This window comes from Haemaphysalis longicornis, unplaced genomic scaffold (genome assembly GCF_048455015.1).
Source record: "Haemaphysalis longicornis isolate Haplotype H1 unplaced genomic scaffold, Haemaphysalis longicornis Haplotype H1 scaffold_1, whole genome shotgun sequence".
NCBI classification, from domain to species: domain Eukaryota; kingdom Metazoa; phylum Arthropoda; class Arachnida; order Ixodida; family Ixodidae; genus Haemaphysalis; species Haemaphysalis longicornis.
The window spans coordinates 378,061,847-378,082,790 of NW_027526203.1; the positions used below are offsets into that span (position 1 = coordinate 378,061,847).

The 20,944-nt window shown below is 45.5% G+C and overlaps 1 protein-coding gene across 1 annotated transcript in view; it reads right to left on the reverse strand.

The window, feature by feature from the left end:
* The window catches only part of LOC144155146 (sodium-coupled neutral amino acid transporter 7-like), a 37,017-nt gene extending 16,220 nt beyond the window's left edge, over positions 1-20,797 (reverse strand). Inside the window, exons 1-6 of the mRNA XM_077686414.1 lie at positions 19,982-20,797; positions 14,431-14,552; positions 9,030-9,228; positions 7,097-7,232; positions 1,563-1,713; positions 647-909 (exon numbers count right to left, since the gene is read on the reverse strand). Of these exons, the coding sequence (XP_077542540.1) occupies positions 647-909; positions 1,563-1,713; positions 7,097-7,232; positions 9,030-9,228; positions 14,431-14,552; positions 19,982-20,105 (995 nt within the window). The 5' untranslated portion in view covers positions 20,106-20,797. The remainder of the gene's footprint in view (positions 1-646; positions 910-1,562; positions 1,714-7,096; positions 7,233-9,029; positions 9,229-14,430; positions 14,553-19,981) is intronic.
* Between the last annotated feature and the right edge of the window lie 147 nt (positions 20,798-20,944).

A 20,944-nucleotide genomic window follows, 5' to 3' on the forward strand; every position in this document is an offset into this window, starting at 1 on the left:
AATGTAACTGCAAAGCCTGACATACAATCCACTCAGACGCTGAACAAGACTCACAACAAATTTCGAGTTTCATGCAAGATTTCACCCACCATTAATCTTACTCGGAAAGTGGTTTAGGCCAAAGAACACAATGCTTGCACGAACACTTAACTAAACAACGTACTGCCCCTGCCCTAGCAACACATTTAAATGCCTCGTTTTTTTTTTTGCCTTTCACATTTTGTATGATCCCCCCTTCTCAATTTGTGCACTTCACAGTAAGTGCTCTACGAGAGAACTAGAACTACCGCCAAATAAGAGACAATTAATGTACATACGGTGGTGGTGCCATCCGTGCTACGCTTTTTGAACTGATTGATTGATTGATTGTGGGGTTTAACGTGCCGACGCAACGCAGGCGATGAGGCGCGCCGTAATGGAGGGCTCCGGATTAATTTTGACCACCTGGGGATCTTTAACGTGCGCCGAAATCTCGTACACACGGGCGTTTTTGCTTTTCGCCTCCATCAGAAAAGCGGCCGCCGCGGCCAGGAATCGAACCCGCGATCTCGTGCTCAGCAGCGCAACGCCTTAGCCACTGAGCCACCGCGGCGGGTGCTTTTTGAACTGCATGCCGTAAAGGATCAAAGCGAAGACGGGGACCCACCTGCCACAAAACGTGAGAATGGGGTAGGTAGTGATGATCTTGAGAGCCATGGCCAGGATGCCTATGAGTACCAGAGGCTGGCGGGCATCGTAGAGCTCGAGCACATCACTGGCCACTCCGCGGCCAAAGGTCAGGTAGCCAAACACACCAGCCACGGTGTACAGTGCAGCCGTCAGCACGATGGCGCTCAGCACAGATTTGGCAAACGTTGACAGCCGCCGGTCATCCAGGCACGAGTAGATGGGCACAGAGCTCACGTGACACTGCACAGGCACGAGGGCCGATTGCTGCCAGCTGGCCACATTTCTGAGACAGCACAACACAAACTGTGAAAATGAATAGCACTTATTAAAGATACCGTTCAGTCATAAAGCAGTCCCTGACGGTTTAACTGGCCAGGAAACATGGCAATACTGAGATGCAATCACTGGCCAGGACCTAGCATGGTGACCAGGTCCACTGAGGTAAAGCAGGCTCATTGCGTTTCTTTTTTTTTTTTTTTTTTTTACATGTTCAAGGTATGAAGTAGCAAGAATGAACACATGGCAGGTTTTTGCCTCCCGTCTGGCTAGCAGTACCCAGTTGGACTGATAGTGATTCCAGCAGAAATCTTGTCATCAGCTTCTTGATTTTCCCGGTGATAGCAATGTTTTCAAAATTAGCATGGTGGTTATGCTGGTTGGTGAGCTCAGCAAGAGTGTTGGCAATTGGGCTGTTTCCCTCTACACACAACTGTTTAGCCACACAAAGCAGAGCCAAGCTGCACGCCCTCGGATATTGAGCAATTACATATTAGCAAGGAGCTCTTGAGTGGCTATACAAAAGCTTTACACTCCACAAAGGTGCAATTAATAGTTGCAATGTCTACTAAGCTTTTCTAAGCTACATTAACGCAAAGCAAAAGCCGCACACCCACCTGATAGCCAAAGCACACTACTGGCACAGCAGTGAGGACATCCTGCAAAGACTGCGGGGCAGTCCTGGCAGTAGGTGCATTGTGTTCTCCAACTAAGTACTGCACCACGACCAGGAGGACCAGATAAAGGGCAGCAAAAACGCCAAACATGCTGCAGCCAAGAGAAAACACCATTGTGGCAGTTTTCTTTCATGCTTCGTCAGGCACGCGTGGCACGAAATTCCTGCGCTCATATGCGGACCGCAACGAAGTAGTCATCAAGCAGCAGCTCAATCTTTTGTCCATGCTTTTTGGTCAGGGCTACTAAAGCTCCCTATGCACAAACACGAAAAAGGATCGCACTGCATTGTGCAAGCGCTTGCACAGATTGAACTGTTAACATTATTTAGGTGCATAATTATTCTCCACTCTACCCACTCAACCCCATGATTTAATTAACATTTACTTTTTTTTCCCTGAAACTCATGGCTAAATTATATGTGACACTCAAATACATGATATAATGAATTACTGTGTTTATATATGGAAAACTTGTCTTTTGTGTAATCCTGCAACACAATGAGAGTTAACCCTTATGCTGATCGTAAAGGTAGTGTAAGCATTGCTGTGTCTAAAAGAAGGTCATAAAAATACACCATCAATCACACTCTCTCAACGTCAAAGCAGACAAACCTCCCTAATAAAACACAAAAAAAAAAAGCAATGCAGATGCTTCGTCATGCAACCGTAAAGCCAATGAGGGCATAGTTGGGGATCGCGATGACACCACCGCAGCACTGTGTGCAAAAGTAAGACGTCGCAAGACGAGAACCGCGGCAGAGCTTGCGTAAGGGGTGAGGGCATCGCACCGCCAGACACGTGGCGCTAACACACATACTGAATATAATACCAGCACAAACAACTTCAATAAATTCAGCAACATTGCTCGAAAACAGTTTACCCACGGGACTGTAGTACTTTCGCATTCCTACACATAAGCAGTATTACGTGCCTCTGCCAAATCTTTTAAGTGCGAATGCACTTCTTAAGCGAGCCTGAAGCGTCCGCCGCCGTCCGCATAGCAACAGCTGCGGGTGCGCGCGCTCCTCGTCTTCCTTGGCAATGGGGGGAGATGGGCGCGCGCTGCCTGGCCGCTGACATGGCACATACCCACGTGGGGGATTGGCCAGGAATCTCCTCGTCTTCCTTGGGAACGGGGGGAGATGGGCGCGCGCTGCCTGGCCGCTGACATGGCACATACCCACGTGGGGGATTGGCCAAGAATCGGGCGTGAGAAGGGCTAATGCACCCGCTTAAAGGAGTACTGACACGAAATTTCAAAGCTGAGATCCGCTCTAGCAATCAAGCACAACGACAACACAAATAGGTGTCTGTGAATAAATGCATCTTTCTTTCTTTGTAGTTGTGTGTGTGTGTGTGATCTCTCTTTCGCGAACATTACCGAACCGCGCAAATTCAACTCGTGCATTCGCACTTTCACATTCTTCCCCTCGGGGAAATGCGGGGAATTGTTTTTTTTTACACTTTCAAAAAGACGTAATCATACTCGTAACTAACTCGACATGAAGAAATGATATCCCAGACAAATGAGTCTCGTGGTATCAGTCTCAAATATACGGCCTGAGACACTAGGCAGAACAACAGATTTCAGCAACTAATAGAAATCACGTTAAAAAAAGGGGGAGGGTAAGGAGGGAAGTGAAGGCCTGAGAATAAAGAAGAACGTGTTGCCCAACTTTTCTGCTACTTAGAGAGCAAGCAGCAAAAGCAAAAACTATGAATTAGCCAACGGCTTTGAGGCCTAGGTAATACAAAAAGTACAATGCCCACCTAACACAAAATTTCATTCTTGAAGTTGCAGACTGAAATGTACTGAGGTTGCATATTGTTTGTGAAATGATTGAGCATTTTTCAGTGTTTCTTACAATGATAAAATACTGTAACTTGGACAACCTTCCAAATGAACCATCTGTGTCTCAAAAATGTACCACAATGACCTAACTTCTGGACTTAACCAAATAAATAAATAAAAAAGAAACATCTTGCCATTGGTGAGTGCAAACATTGCCGCAAACCATGCATTGTTTGTATACTTCTGTTTTGTTTTTACCATCTGGCGGCGCCCGGCTGTGTTATCAGTGTTTCAAGCAAAGTGCATGCATCCTTTCCTTTCTTTTTAATGCCGCACCAGCTATCTTATTTCGATACGGAGAGCGTTTGACCCTGACATCACTAGCCTAAAATAATCTTCTTTTATATCCAGCGTTCTCATTGTAATTCGATGTTTCGAGAAATGATTGCGCCGAAAGATAAATACTCCCAGAGCAGCCACCGCGGTATTCGATTCGCCGACATTCGCCTGTGCATGTCACTTTGCTGACTGCTGCTTCGCCACCTGTGTATTCTTTGAGTTGTTAGGGGAGCACAAGTTCACTCCAATTACCTTTTCTTTCCTTCAAGACAACTGCATCATCTTTGGCTTTGTGACAATATGGTGACGGTACATATCACGAGCTAAATGACTATTGGCCGCGAGGCCCACCACTGGAGAGGCTGGCGCTGCGATCGTTTTGACGTCACTTGTAGGATCACCGTTCCTACTTTGCTGCACAGATGGCTTGCAGCGCGTGACACTTAGCTAAGGACACGTGTTCTAAAAGTATTTTCGTGTTAATTTCCGTCGTTTGAAGTTAATTCTCAGTGCGTCAAGCGCAGTTTGACGTCATGGGGATTTTATAACCGTATCAACTGTGGTACATTCTCCGCAAACAACTTGAGCGTGGTGGCGTACGTGTGCGACCGAAGCGTAAGCTGCGGCTCGTTTCCCCGATCAACAACGCAGACTACGATGATTGCCAAGCTAATACCCCTGTCACACGCGCCAACCTAATGTCATTTTAGACGAATGAGATTCGTTTCAAATGACATTCGTCTGCTGTCACACGGGCTCAGCCTAATGACATTCGCTGCAAATGAGATTCGGTACCGAATGAGTCCAGAGAACTCATTCGACTGTGAATTCGGACCAACTGCGTACTCTCAACAGCAGAAGACCAGAAAAAAATATCTTTAAAAAAATAAGCAACTTATTGTTTGCCACTTTTTATTTGATCTTGCCTGTTTTAAAAGCTTTCGCTTGCTTTATTGAGCACTTTGAATGAATTACTTCCGCTTTCAGTGTGACCGCATGGGTTCCCGGCTTTTCCAACTTTCAACCATTTCAACATGGCTGCCGTCGGCATGGGGACGGAAAATGCGCGCGCCCGCAATGCCGCGGGAAACCCAAACGAACGCCCGCAATGGTCCGAGAGCGAGACGTTCGCTCGGCGACAGCCTTTTTCACGTCGCTCATCGCGGCGTCGTCCCCGCGCGCCGCCATGTTTGTGGACAAATTGCGGTATGGATCATGACGGATCTGCTTGTTATTTGTCTTGGCTTCGTATGACTTATTGCAACAAATTACGGCCTAAAAAGAGTGCGCATAACGCATGCTAAAGCATTTTAGATACTTTTTCTCAAAGCATAAACGCTTATCTCGATTACATCATCATTCCATGCAATTTAGAGTGCGCCAAGTATACTACCGATTGCCATTGACATCACACGTGAATGACATTTGGTTTGTTCGTGTAGCACCTATGCAGAAAACGAATGTCATTTGAAACGAATCTCATTCGTCTAAAATGACATTAGGTTGGCGCGTGTGACAGGGGTATAAGTTTCTAGATTTTCCTTGTTTGCAACAAATGTGTAAAGCAAGAAATCATGAAGCGTTTACTGCTCGCAGAAACGCTCCGCGCACACACCACCGTGCCTGCCCGCGCGGCCGACGGAGCAGCTCGAACCGATGCAGGTCACGGCAGCAACAACTTGTCGCCGCTTTTTAAAATCACGCTAGTTGTGGAAAAGTAATTCGCCAGCGGTGAATGTGGATGTTAGAGTGGTGAAAAATTGCGCTAGGTAGTGTCATCAGCTGTGGTTTTCAAAGCGATGCTCAAATATCTGCTGCAATCTACGCCGACCGTCCCCGAAGGTCGGTCCCGGCACCGCCGGCCCGTTCACGTGCGGTGCGGCGAGCGGCCGAAGGATATGTGCCTGCGCGCAAACATCGGCCGAGGCCGTGGCAGGTTCTTGATCATCGATCGCTTAAACGGACGCGGATACAAAGTTACACATACAAGAAAGAGAGTGACAGTGAAGTGAAAAGTTGTATTAGGGACTCTCATTCGCAACTATAATGATAGCGGTGAAGAAATATCTGCCGCGACGTTAAGCCTAAAGTTCCCAACATTCGATTACGTGCATCTGAAGCCGGCGGCGAGCGGTTCGAGAAGACCGTTCCCCATCACTTTGGGGGGCCCCCAACGCTTGGTTCTCCTATTTTAAAACTCCCAATTACCCTAATTCATTAACGACGTGTTTCGCCTCGTACACAGCCTCGCCTTCTGTGAGCAACCGTTAGTTTCATTGATGCTAGAGGAAGGCAGGCTCACTGTAAACATAAAAGAGCCCACGTTACAATTATACATTCCAGCGCCGAAGTCCTAATGAAAACTAAATATAGCCATGTCCAAACCCGCTCGCAGGCGTTAAAAACTCGCATTCGTATACCATTTATACACTGCGGACAAGTCGTCGCGAAAAGTAAACATATCAGCCCTGCAGAGTACAGGCTACGGCAGTGATCGTTAATCAAATCCAGGAATAACTATGAAAAACATTGTAGGGGTAATAGACACTGCTTAAGCCAAACTGCGCATCATAGCAGTACTTTTCAGCATGCGCGGCGAAGCAATCCGATCACCGTTCTCACGTAGTCATCCATTTACCAGGCAAGGCGAGCGGTAGGTGCGGTGAGATCACAAGTGCGCGACGCGCTTCTGTCGCTTTTACAAGGTATTTCCTTGCACACACAGCCTCGTACATGTCACATCGCAAGTATTTCATAATGAATTTACAGTGAACTTTTCTAAGCATCAGTTGCATCGTCCTTGGCGTTAGCTGGCTGCGTACGAGCTGTGGGGCACGGCGGTGTCGCTGGGAAAAAGCGAGTCGCTGATTGCTCACCCGGATTATTCGGGTTGCAGACAACTTTTTTGGGTAATTTGCATCAAATCCACAAGGAGCGGGAGGGGGGGTACGGTGGCCACAGACACACACACACACACACAAAAAAAAAACGCGACCGCATACGCACAGGAAATGGGTTGTAACAGACGACAACCCGACCCGGAGTCCAACAAGTGACGTCATTCATAGGTGGCACCACGGTATGTCCTCGGGCCAATAGTAAACAGTTTCTTGCCAACGTGCTAAACACTGTCTCTTGTTTTATAATGCATTAAGGTGTGGTACCCTTTTCATATGCAAAGCAGAGTGAATGACCTCTAAGTTACTTTCAAGCACATGAAGTTGTTGGTCCCCACACATCAGTGCACAGCACTTCTGCCCCACTGAAATTAAAATTTTGGCATTGGTGGACAATGGACCCCATGATCACAACACTGCACCTACTATTTGACTGTTTCACATACCTGGGGTACTTGAGGAAATCTATCTTCCGCGAGAAGCACATGGGGAGAATGAGCAGCAGCGACACGGTGACAATGATAAAATCTCTGTGCATGAACCAGTGGAGGCAGTAGTCGGACCCATAGAGCGATGCAAAAACTGGAGGGAAAAAAAATGCAGACAAACACATGAAGAGTTCTGTGATAACAGGCACACATGTGTCAAAATCAGCATACTATCTGCTTTCCAAGGACAAAGGCCAGGCAGCTACGGTCTATAAAAAGTTGCGGGGCACAAAACAAGAATACCTGCTCATAGCCCAGCTTCTGCCCAGCCACCGGTGCACCGTTTTATCTTCGATAAACCACACCAGTGTGCGCCATCTGTCCTCATTAAACCAGGGCGCCCCGTTGCAGGGCAATTTTTGGCTGCCCCACACCGCACCGAGAGAGTCAATGGGGCGCCGGGGCACAACCCCAAGATACATCACCGGGGAAGCAGCTTCCTCCGTCGTCTGCTACAGCGACGGCGCATCGATGCACTCGTGTGAAGGCGGAGGGACCTGTATATTGTTGCTGACAAGGATGACTTTCTAGTGAATTCATCGGGCAATGATGCGACAGGCTCCGAACAGGTGGCAACAACAGCCAGAGATTGTAAATGAGGACGCGAACTTTGTGTACTGCAAAGAAAGCTGCATGCATTGCCACTGCCAGCCGGTTAAAGATTTGCATTCGTTTCATTCGATTGAATTATCATGAAGTCACTGGAGTGCCTATACCGTGAATACCTAGATGCTTTCCTGTAGCGGAAGGGCGGAACAAAACAGGCACTTGCATTATGGCCTACCGAAGAAGACAAGCAGCTTGTATGTAGCTGTTTAGTGGAAGCGGTGGAAATACGTTGTCGCGCATGTACGTGTGACGGACAGGGGTTGTGTGTACGTATAATCATTGGCCTTCAATAAATATCACTTTCTAGTAGCGCTGTGTCACGTTACGCTGCTTCATTGCCACTTGTGAAAGTTTTTATGAGTTTTAAGAGATGGCGCTTGGGTAGAACAGCTCGGTTGGTCCTCGATCACCACTTCGTGCCGGTGCACACCGTCATGGGGCACTGTGCACCGCGACAGTTTTGTGGGCAACCCCGGTGCATGTTTATTGAGGATGCTATTAGTCGTTGCAGCAGATAGACCAGCAATGCAACTCCTTGCCTGAAAGCATGCCATATCATGGAGCTAGACAATCGCACCCCATTTTGAGACTGCACGGCTGCACCTGCTCTTTGCTCGGCCTGTCCCCTCAGGGGCAGTTTTGTAGGAGCAGACTGTGGTCACATAGCTAAAAACCTTGTAAAGAAGTGTTGAGATGGTCTGGCTTAGTTATACCACCCAATTCCGAAAGCCACTTGCTGGAATGCATTAGAGGAGCATTGCTTCTACAAGCACGTTAAAAGCTATAACACAACAAAAACTTCAATGAATTACGACCGAATAACATTTTTATTTTCTTTGTTCCTTAAAATTGATTTAAACGTATGGTCATGCAGATAATTAATCATCAATAGCAGTAAATGAACCAAACGTTTACCTGTATATTAGGATTTTTGTTTGCAAGTGTTACCTGCACTTACACAATTTTAAGCAATATATTTTTATTTTATCATTGTCCTTTTTTATATACAACTGCTAACCTTGAAACTTATGGAGGGTAAGTAACAGTTGAAGCTGCTTGTAGTCTCTTTTCCAAATGAGCTGGTAAGAGAAAAAGTGGAGTAGCTGCATAGGATCGTGGGACGCCAATGCCAGAGGATAAACACAATGCGTAGACGCTGCCCTCTTATTAATTAGATGCACTGCCAAGCTTAGTCTCCCCATCCCAACTCCTCAAGGGATAGCAGAGGCCTCCCCATCGTGTGCAAATGGGCCGCTCGGGCAAAGCACAAGCGTGTACGCACTGCGGTCCGAGAAGTCGCCCACGATGACCAGGAAGGTGATGCAGGTGCCATAGCAGTAGATGCAAACCGCCAGCGAGCAGCAGCTCCAGAAGCGCGGCCCACACACGCGCAGCACCACCTCCTGGTAGGTGGCACAGCCGTGCCGCTCGGCACAGTACGCCAGCACCAGCAGGGCCCCCACCACAAACACCAGCAGCACCTGCGCCACCAGCACCACCACAAACAGTGACCACCCCCGCAGCCAACAAGGTAGCACAAAAATAGTTCTGCCTAGAGGCGATGTTGCCCAGCTACAGCCACTTCCTGCTGTCCAGCCCTGCATCCCTCGCGCGGAGCTGTGTGCCAGTGGGAACCGAAGTTATGACAGAATGCTGTGCTTGCACAAGGGCTGTGCAAGCAGAGAATCTCTCTCAATGAAACATGAAAGAATGTACCTTTTTCTAGTACCAGTTCTCCTAGCAGCCACCACGGTGAACTAAACAGTCAGGGCAGATACGTCCCCCCAAAGATCTCATTGTTGAAAACTTGCACATGAAATCTCCTCGTTGCTGAATCCCATCCCTACTCACTCGTCACCTGTTCCTTTCACATGAAAGCCATGGAAGCAGGAGCACATTCCCGAGACTAATCTGCACTCGGCCAAGCACCGTTGTCTTAGCTTTTTCTTTCGTCCTTGTTACTGGTAGCTGCACTGGTAGCCATGTGCCCGCAGCAAGGGCAGCTGCGAGCATGTTTGCTCCTTTCCCTTGTAGGTTTTTTTTGTGCGTATGTGCGTGTGCGCATATACGAACTCACCACGAGCTGCCAAAAAAGTGGGGATAAAAAAGCGCAGCACTAGAAAGTATTAGCCGCTCTCCAAGCACCAGGTGAGAATAGGTGCGTTTTTTTACATGGCTTGAAACACGCTTAGAGGATGGCAGACTGGCATCGTGCGCATGTGCAGATAGCTACTGGAAAAAGGTCCATTGCTGCTAATTGCTCCTAGAACAGCAGAGCCGGGCAAATAGAAATTCTGGAAATGGAGCAGATTTCTCTGGCCCTGTCAGGCTTTGTTAAATGTGATTTCATCACGTTCAAGATTACAGAACACTTCCTCAGCTAAAAGATTACTTTCTAGTCAACTAAACAGAGACAGCATAGAATGGAATCGAGAGGAATAGAAAAAACAGCCCTTTTTCACACAGTGGATGCCACTGCAATGAAGAACCTAGAAACTGAACTGGAAATACTAAAAATACCTTGGTACATTTTGGCACACACTACCATGCATCCCCCATGCTGGCAGCAATCTTTTCATTTGTAATAAGCCCTCCATACCTCATCTTATTCTAGCATTTTTCTAAAAAAATTTTAGTGGCGTGCAAACACCAAATTTCGTACTGAGAATTGAATACAAAATGTAAAACTGACTGAAAATCGAATATTTTCCAATTGGAATACCTCTGCTTTACTATGTACATAGGATCCCAAACATGGCTACAAAGAAAAAAAAAAAGGTAGCATAGGCAGCCAGGACTGCACAAATCTGAGTGATTTAATGCTTGAGAAGACAAGGGTGCAAAAAATTTAAAAATTATAGATTAAGACAAGATGGCACAGCAGTGGAGCAAAAATTTGGCATACATTGTCCCGAAGAAACACAAAAGAAGAAATCTGTTCCCATGATGAAGTACCAACTAGCTCGCATCAACACATTAATTCAGTTCAAGAACGCAGGTTCTTCAACATGCTATGAACACAGGAAGTATATATTAAAGTCCCTCCAGTCACTGGCCCTTGTTAACCTTTTGTCGCATGCTTTCCAGTATAGTGGACAAATTTCTGGCTTTTCTGGAGCTTGTGCAGCGCCTCAGAGATATTGGCGACTACAGTGCATATTGGCGACTACAGTGGACAAAAGGGGTTTTCATTTGCTGCACTAGACAATGCCACCAAACTGCGATTTTTTGCAAACTTGAAGTCGAAAATGACAACAGTTTGCTGCGGCGGGGAAAGTACACCCTTTGTCAAAATATTCTAGGCCAATCTTACGCCTTCTCGACCACAAAAAAATTCAAAGAATACGGTTTATCTTTAAATGTGACAAAAATATTTTATGACAGTAAGAAAGAAAGGTGTTTTCTCTAGCTTTCTGGTATAAAACGTTTCAGCCTCATTTGGGGCGTAAGCTTGTACATTGAATTTTTTGCGGCCTGCGCAGTTGCACCTTCGCCTAGAAAATTTTGACAGACTGTACATTTGTCTATGCTTTTTTCCTTATAACTCAGACAAAACCGTCGTTTGGTGTGTACTATCATATGCACGCAAGAGATGATACACCTGTAGTCAACAGCTGTAAATATTGCAAGTGAGTAAGGCCAATATCATTTTTTCAGAACAATTTTCACAGTATGTTCACCATTAATGGACACCATGCCTTGTAGGTAAAGCCACCAATGCATTTGCAGGTATTATGAGCCTTGTCGCGCTTGCTTCGTTTACCCCCATATTCACTGTTTCTGATTACATTTTTTTGGAAACACGGTATTCCATTGCCCTTGATAAGATGCAGCGAGCTAGTAAAAAAAAAATTGCACCCACCTCCCCACGAGGGGAACCCTGTGTAGATGCGACGCATCGTGGGGTTCACTTGGTGTTTCCGTTGGATTGATTCTGAAATCGCGTGAAACGTGTCAGGAACACGTATGATTATTATGTTTTATGATTACTATTATTGTTTTATTGGCCAATCTTGGTCAATCTCTCTAAGTGGTATGCTTGGGGCTTCGCTGTCGCAACGACCTTTACTCCATCATTGTTGCTGTCAGTGGGAGCTTCTTTTCTTTTATTGCAAGTGTTAATCATTGCCCCATCATGCGTTGTATCAGTAGCTTCTTGACGTAGTTTGAATGAGTCAAGGATATAAGGCGCGTTCGTAGCATTTGATTCTGTGTCGGTTTTGTGGCGCAGTGGGAGGAGCACCATGTACCTCGCATTCCGCCCACAGGGTCGTGGGATCGAAACCGGGTGCCGCTAACTATTATTTTTTTTATAGTGTAGGGGGAGGGGTGTGGACGAGAGAGGGGCATCGGAAAGGAGAGGGGGTGAGCAGCGGAGAGCGCAGCTCGCGCGGCGAATGGGGGAGGGGCGGACGACAACGACGCCGACGCTGCATGGACAAGGCGAGTGAATGAGATGCAGTCGCATCTAAAAATATTTGACTGCTACCTAAATCGACGAACTGTTGGACATCCCGTTCTCAGAGGATGAAGTCAACATCCTGCTTGATGAAAACATGTCATCTGGCAGTGATGATGAACGCCTTGAGAGCGAAGGAGACAGCAGTGATAAGGTAGAGACAAAAGATGAGCGAATGCAAGCGAAAGACCATATACGTTTGTGGAAAGCACAAGGTGTACTTGCAAATGGATGCCAACAGTGACTGTTTTTTCCTTTTCCATAATGCCGAGTAGCGTTTGCCGCATTCAAAGTTTTGTGTTCAAGCGTACAAGTTCGCGGAAAAAAAGCTAGGCTGCTGAAAAAAAAAAAACTGTCAAAATTTTTTCTACCCAAGCTAGTGTTCGTGTTGTCCAGTGTAGTGGACATTCTGTAAATTGCAAAATAAACGTTTGACAACAAAACTTTTTTCCTTGATTTTTCTATATGCACAAAAATAGAAAACCAAAAGTAACCACAGTTTGCAGGCATACTGTAATTGCAATATTCTAACGTGCCCCCAATTGTACGCACAGGTACACTTATAAAGGAAAGTTTGAAAAATTATTTTGACGCCAATTGTACTGTGAAGATGTTAAAGACATGGCACCACGTACCTGGCAGAGCATATTATATTTGACGCATGCAAATGTGGCAGCAAAAATCACTTGTGATTCCTAAAGTTGCTTACCAAGGTCCTGCTGGAAATAAAACTGGAGCGGGGAACACTGAAAGCGTTTGCGATTTTAAATGCATTTACCTTCATAACTTTAGACGTTTGTGCTAACTGCACCAGCACAAAAATGTGCAACAGTTGAACAATCGGTACGCCCATTGAGAAATGTGTGCCCGAAAATTTACTCACGTGATGTTAACGAATTGTTTTGAATTGGACTGAGTTGTATTTTGGGAATATTTTGGGAAAAGTTTGTGTCCATGACAATGCTGCTGGCCGATTTCAAGCTTTTTCGGTTTTGAGACCGATTGTAACAAGCAAAAAAATTTAAGGCTACTTTTAGCAAAAAGTGGTGCACGTTAGAATAGGGCGAATACGGTAGTTTTTTTTCATGCAACAACGGGTTAAGCATCCTGGTATGACCTTACTGCAAGCACTGCTAAAAACTTTCCTGGTGGAGGCAAAAACCAAAAACGCCCGTGTGTACGAGGTTTCGGCGCACGTTAAAGATCCCCAGGTGGTCAAAATTAACCCAGAGCCCTCCACTACAGCGCATCTCATCGCCTGCGTTGCGTGGGCTCGTTAAAACCTACAATCAATCAATCAACTAATAACTCGATTCCTCACTTGTACCACTATGCTGACAGAAAACTTTTTTTTTGGCTTTTAAATTTTGTACAAGTACTGTTCCCCTTCAGCTAACATACGCTTGTTTCGCGCAAGGCTAACATGTGCTAAACTTTTTTGAACTGCTTTGGCATTGTGCAAATAACCAACCCAACGGGGCATGCCATGCAGTGAAGCTTAAAAGTTTGCAGGTCATGCGGCAGAGCCAACAATAGTGCTGCACTCGAAAGAATATTCAAGAACTTTATTTTGAATGGTAAAACTGCACTGTGAACTGAATCAGATGACAAACACTATTTGTAAAGTATTGAAAGTTCAAATATTCAGACACCTCTACATTTTCTTTTCACGCCAAATGTAGCCTGACTACTCAACTTAAACTGGCCTATCCCTCAGGGCATTATGGTACAAAGAAAACCTAGCTCCAAAATATGCAAGTTTGAAGTTGCCAATAACATCAGCCTTCCACTTGTGGTGGCAACAAAGTTTGCCAGGTCATTTCCAGCCCCACTATACGACTGCATACATAAAAGCTAATTCAAAAACCCTCCACTAGCACACATGTCACACAAGCACACCTCAAATACCAACTGCAACTGGATTGCCCCACTAAGTGCCCAGCACTTTTGTCACCTTCATGAAAGCAGCGGCCAGAATACATAAAATAACTCATCAAATAACAATCTGTCAAATAGAAAAAGTTCCTCACTCTAAAGTATAAAACTTGGTGAGAGTGTATCTAACAAGCAAATAAAAATAAAGCAGTGTAGCTAAAATAACAGCTTCTTGAGGAAGTATCCCAAATAAGAATGGCCAGCACTACTGCCGGCAACCAGGCCCAAACAATCTCAATGGGATTCCCCCACAGGGTCCGCTGTGCAGATCTAGAGTCTATTCACTCACCGCCTGCACAGACAAGGCAACGCCAATGCCCCCAGCCTGATCGAAGGCATGGGGGAAATTCAGCAAACCAGCGCCCAGAGCCGCATTGATGATCAGGAAAACTGCAGAGACCCAGGAGGAACCTGCGGGATACAGGGGCAGAAAGCTTGCCACTTAGGTCACCCGACAAAGGTTTAGTGCCACAGCACGGGGCAGAAGCCCACCTATGTGCCTTACAGCGAGCAGAATGTTGAGACTTGGTGTAACCTAGAACCTGTGCTTCTGGCATGTTTGCTCACTGTTCCCGTAGCTTTGGTTAGGTCCTCAACAGCCATCAGAAATTTATTTCATGTGCGGGTTTAAGAAGAGGAGGGATAACAAAATACCATATTTGTGCCATGGGACGCCTGCATGTTTTCTGATAAAACTCACCGCTGTCGGCACATGACTTTCCTGTGTTTTTAGTTCCTTTCACACAGTTTTCACGATTCTTCTATATATGAAGAGTTGGCATTCATCCATATGCATGCATGTGGCTTCAGAAGAAAATGGAAACAATTCCTCAAAGTAAATTATTTTCGTCCACAAGTCAAACCTGAGAACAGTACCACAGTATTAACATAATTAATGCATCCTTGTTGTCTACACAAAGCACTTATATTAACAGGCCGATGAACTGCGGAGAGAGAAACTTGGCTAAGTAACTGAGTAATACCCCTGCTACACTGTGGTCTAAATGTCATTTGAACCAAATGTCGTTTGACTCAAATGCCAAGTTGTGCTGCTACACTAGGTTTTCAAATGCCATTTGGCTCAAATGACATTTGAGCCAAATGAGCACCGAGAGAGACATTTAAGATTTCAAATGCCATTTCCAGCACTCTCGGACGCAGCGTCTTCGATCTGCAATAAAAAATATAGTACGTAAAACAAACGAAATATTGTTTTTTGTGGAACTTTGTTCACTGTCTATTTACTTAAAATACGAAATCAACGTATTACTCTCAAAACCAGTGGGTCAGTTGCAAAAAAAAAAAAAAAGAAACGCAAACAGCCACCGCGTTAGAGTCAAAACTGCTGTCTCTTCTAATTTGATATCATTTTACTGCCTCAGACTGCAACTAAGTTTGATTGTTGTATTAGTGTACGAAAACGGAACGGAGCAACAACAGCGCCACTGCAGCACAGCGAACAGTTGTGAAAGCTTTTAAATGCCATTGAAATTGTAGTGTAGCACGGCGGATTCTGAATGGCATTCGAAGCAACCCATTTGAGTCAAATGACATTTGGTTCAAATGACATTTGGACCCTAGTGTAGCAGGGGTATAACAGAAAGCAAATAAAGGACAGGATCAACTGCAGCATATGGACTCATATGTATGGATACAGTGGATAGCATATGACGTAGCAATAGAGGCCAGTAACTGTTGTTGTTAAGTTAAGAAATGGCAAAGTTGTGTTTTTGGTTATTCTTGCCTGTTTTGCTGTGTTGACAAATTTCGCTGGGGCTGTGGAGAGGTATCAAATGAGTCCCTAATCAACCGACAGAAGTGCTTTTTGTTTCATCACCTTCTTTTTCAAACTTGAAAATATATGAGAAGTGCCATGTAGTTGGTCACCCCCTAACACAAACTCCCAGCACACTCCTATGCACTCACTCGTTTTTTTCTTGTTTTTTTTTTTCAGGAAAAGTTACTTGACTTTCACTTTCCTTCAATCCAATAATTTTCAATTAAAGTGGTGCTATGCTAAGCTAAGTAATGAAAGAAGGATGGCATAAATTAAATTAGTTCCAAAACAAAACTGCTGGCTATAATATGTCTGCAAATGTCTAAAGAACAAAAAAAAAAAATCCCTGAAATGACACAAACCATTAGCATTTCCCAGGAGTATAATTCCTACTATTGCTGCAAAGCGCGCTCACAAGCAAAAGTAAACAGTCCAAAGAAGCTTGAGTCCCCAGGCTCACATTGTCTATTATCAGAGTCTGATAATGATAACAATAGAAGGACACTTCAGTACACCACGCACCTCCTCAGCAGAGCCATTTGAGTGGTTTGTCTTAAAAAGATCAGAGTTCAAAGCCATCCAAATTTGCTTCCTGGCCCCTGAAAAGGGGCCACGTTCTGTGGGATGCTGGTTTACACACTAGCACACCGTGTGCTGTTGCCCAAACGGCTTTCCGAGTCCAGGCCCAGTAGACTAGTGCTACCCATTCGCCAAGTCATGCAACAGTACAGTACCAAATGTATCGAGGAAATCATCATCCTTGAAGTCTACATGAAGCACTTGAAGTAACAGGCGAAGCTGAAGTACAGAGAGAGACACACACAACAGAAGCCAAATAAAAGACAGGGCAATTGCGGAATATAGACTCAAATTCAGATTGCATAAAATAACAGAAAAAAAGTACAAGCCAGGTCCTTCTTTTAAAGGAAGGGGCAAAGATGGACACTATAGGTGCGAGTCAAAATTGTACAAATCTAATATATGTATCCAACATCGTATACACTAGTGTCACTATACCTTATCTAGTGACAATAGTATACACCACATGTGATACATATATTAGACTGCATATATATCCAGCATACCAGACGTCACAATTAATTAGGAGAAACGTGTTCTACTTTCATGGCTCTGGTCCCATGTGGTGTCATCCTAAAATTGCCCAATGTAACCAAAAGTGGAAGTGAAAGTTCAATGATGCTCCCAAACATAAAAGCAGCCCTTAAGTACTGTTTGTGAAGTGCTAAGTACAAACACACCTCTTGCAAATGAAGTACAGACTCCAGAGAGAGAGAGAAAGAGATAGACTTGCAATTTCTATATTCTTTGCACTGGGGCACAAGCAGTCGCACAGATGCTGTAGAAGCTGCCCCCATAGGTGAGAACTGGCATTCAGGCATTAGCAAAATAACCACATCAAGTGTAGTGGCCAATATTGCTATTAACTGAAATGCACCATGAAATGACAAATTCTGAGCCAGAATAAGCACAAAGTTGGTTTGTTCAGTTGTTTCTTTTTCTGTGTTCATAGCGTGTGTAGTTATTGTGTTGAGTGGAGTTCCTGCACAGAAGCTGCATTGGGCACATCACAGTTATCGTGCTTCACTCGCTGCATTGAGAACTGCACCATTTCACAATACCAATGCATTTTAAAGGGGCCATAAAGACAAACAACACCTTTGTTTATTTTGAGAGAACTAGCCTTTCCCAAGTTATTCAACCGAGCCCCCCCAAAAAGTTTTGAAGTGGAAAAAGATAAGCATGGAAAAAAACTTTCAAAATCAGCAGTAGCACAATAGGAGGAATACTAAAAGCAGTTATCAGTGTGTTAGCTGTACGTCAGCATTCAAGTGGTACAATGAAACGGAATGGCACCACTACCATCACATAGTCACGCTTCTTGGTGACTTTGTTCAGCAGTCACCCATTGCAGAGACAAGTACCTGGGACATCATAGAGAGTGAGCAAGAAAGCAGCTGGCGAGTGCCCACCGCCTCATCGGTTTTCCTTAACGACTTGCTCGATGCAGTCTTTTGAATAAAGCAAACTTGGATTTTGTCTTAAAGGCCCTTCTAAGCTATTCAAATTAATTGGCGTATTCATGGGAGGTTGTAGCCAATACTACACCAGGGTGGCGAATCCTTCTCTGGTGAGGGAGTGCAGTACAGGCAACGGCCGCTGGGGTCAGGCCGCACCTCCAATTCCATCAACACGTGGTTTTTTTTTCAAATCCAGTGGGAATTGTGCAGCACCAGGATTCGAACCACAGTCCTTCTGCACGCGAGGCGGATGCTCTACCTCTTAGCCACCGATGCATCCCTAGAGAAGGCAAGCGTGGCAGGGGGCGGCAGAAAGTTAAATGGGCAGATGAGATCAAGAAGTTTGCGGGTATAAATTGGTTGCAGTTAGCACAGGACCGGGATAATTGGAGATCCACGGGAGAGGCATTTGCCCTGCAGTGGGTGTAGATAGGCTGATGATGATGATATTCAAAATAATATTGATTGATTGTAGGGTTTAACGCGCCGACGCAACGCAGGCGATGAGGCGCGCCGTAGTGGAGGGCTCCGGATTAATTTCGACCACCTGGGGATCTTTAACGTGCGCCGAAATCTCGTACACACGGGCGTTTTTGCTTTTCGCCTCCATCAGAAAAGCGGCCGCCGCGGCCGGGAATCGAACCCGCGACCTCGTGCTCAGCAGCGCAACGCCTTAGCCACTGAGCCACCGCGGCGGGTTATTCAAAATAATACAATGACTGTTTTTTTATGCCTCAAAGTACAGAATCGAAAAGAAGTCATTTGTTCCTTGATACTGTAACCCTCACTTGGGACACATGCAGCCATCGCTTTCAACCACGATGCACATAGCTCATGTCCTCCCTTTGAGTGTGCACATAAGCATTTAGAGCTGCTGCTTTACATTCTGCACTGAATCCCAAGGGGAAATCTCTCAATGCCACAAAAGTTGCACTTCAGTCAGTGGCTTGTTATTCAGGATAATGCAGAGTGCACACACACATTCCCCAAATCTGCTCCTCACTAATGCGAGCTGCAGAGATTAAGGAGTGCGAGTGTGCTTGTGAAAACACTTGTCACAATATTTTGTGTTCTTAAGATTTTGTTTACTGCTTCCTCCCGTAGGATGCCTACCATTGCGAATGGCCAGTATGCTTGAATAATAACAGCCCGTTGCAAAGCTGTACACAAAGACTGAAATAGCCAGCCCCTGCAATAAGTAAATGAAGCGAAGTACCAACGCCATGTGCTGTGGAGGACAACCCTTAACATGAAGGCCAGCTCAATCATAATAATAAAGAGATTTTTACATCGAGTTTAGCACAGCAGTAGCAGAAAACGCATTTAGTTCTTGAACGATGTAACCAAACTGAGGCAGTGTCAGTAGTGGATCTCCGCACTCGCATCACACTTACGCCAGGTACCTACAGGCTGAGGGTACTGCATGAAGTACTTTGTGTGCTCCCGTTGACAGTGGACAAACAACCATGCACAGACTGCGGCAGTGGGCAAACCCAGTGAAATTGCAATGCTAATTATTTAAGTTGTCTTCAACAAAATTTTTGCAGACACTCAGGGGTGTCCTTACAAGGAGAAGGGAGTCTTTTCGTGTGGTGGCATAATCTAACTAGCCTCCCCATTGGAGTCTAAGTTCCGTGAGGGAATCTGTAGGTTCAAAGGGAAGACACCACGGAGCAAGTTGAATAATGAAAGCCCGAACGCGTGTTCTTTAGGCAGCTGGATAAGTAGCCTAGTTTTTAGTCACCAGACTTACCTGCATTCACATGAAACACACGTGGCAACGCTCCAAGTACCCTCGATATTACACAAAGATTATGAAGCAAAGCAACAAACGCTGTAAATGAGCAAACATTCACAATGCTGCAAACGACTTAACATTTATTTACACAACATCTCGGACCAGCCACGGATAGTCCGAGGACTTCCCTCACCATAGGAATATATGTGTAAAAATATTACCGGATTGCATCTCGGATAATCCGCGGCGAGTCAGGGATTGAGAATGGAAGAGCCCCACTATTTACCTTTGGGGCGGTTGGGCGAAGGAGAACTGTCATCGCTGTCTTGAACGCTGCAAGGTCCTGGAGTCTCCCCAGTACTCGTCACAAACCTGACATCATACTCCGGAACTACTTGAGATGCCGACATCTTCGCGCTGACTTGCACTTCGAATAAGATGCAGTTCGAAATGGGGCAGATAAAAATCAGCAAGCAACGTGATTAACTCTGACGTAACCTCTACTGCCCATGTGATCACAAGATTGTTCACGTCGAAGTCAGCTGACTGGGCTGAGTGTGCAGCGTGCCGTGCACAGTCTTCCACAAGCACGCTACATTACATGCCACCTCTCAACCCACTGAAACTACCACATTGAAGTTGCACACCGTGTACCACACCAAGCCACTTGATCACAGCACCGCAGTACGGAAAACCGGTCATGGTACGGAGAGGCTTCAGTTCGTACGTCCGCCCTTCACTGGTGGAATCACTAAGCATGCGCAAAACGAGGGGTGCTGAGGCACACACACGGTTTAGTCACCAAGACAATATTACAGACGAGAACGCTTCAGCAATGCTTAGATCTCACAGCCAGCACCGATGCTCAGTGGAATTATGCCTGACGCAGTCCTGCCATTGTTTATACGATCTTCTTCAATGCCGCATCAATAGTAGCCCACTGTAGTCCAACAGTGCACCTACGAAAAATATTACGGGGTATGCGGCGCTATTACCACTACCATAGATGAGAAAAAAAATTCAGCGACTCGCGCTGCATGACCCATCCACGCCAGCCACGCGCATCCAGCTGACACCAGGGTGGCACCACAGAACAGGGTGGCACGGCACAAAACGCCACGATAATTTGCAAAGGCAGCACACAAATTCAGTAACCGCTCCAGCAAAAGACAAAAAAACAACCTATTATGTAAAATTGTTCAATAATTTATAAAATGTCTCACTGTCACTATGGTTCGATTGGTTTATG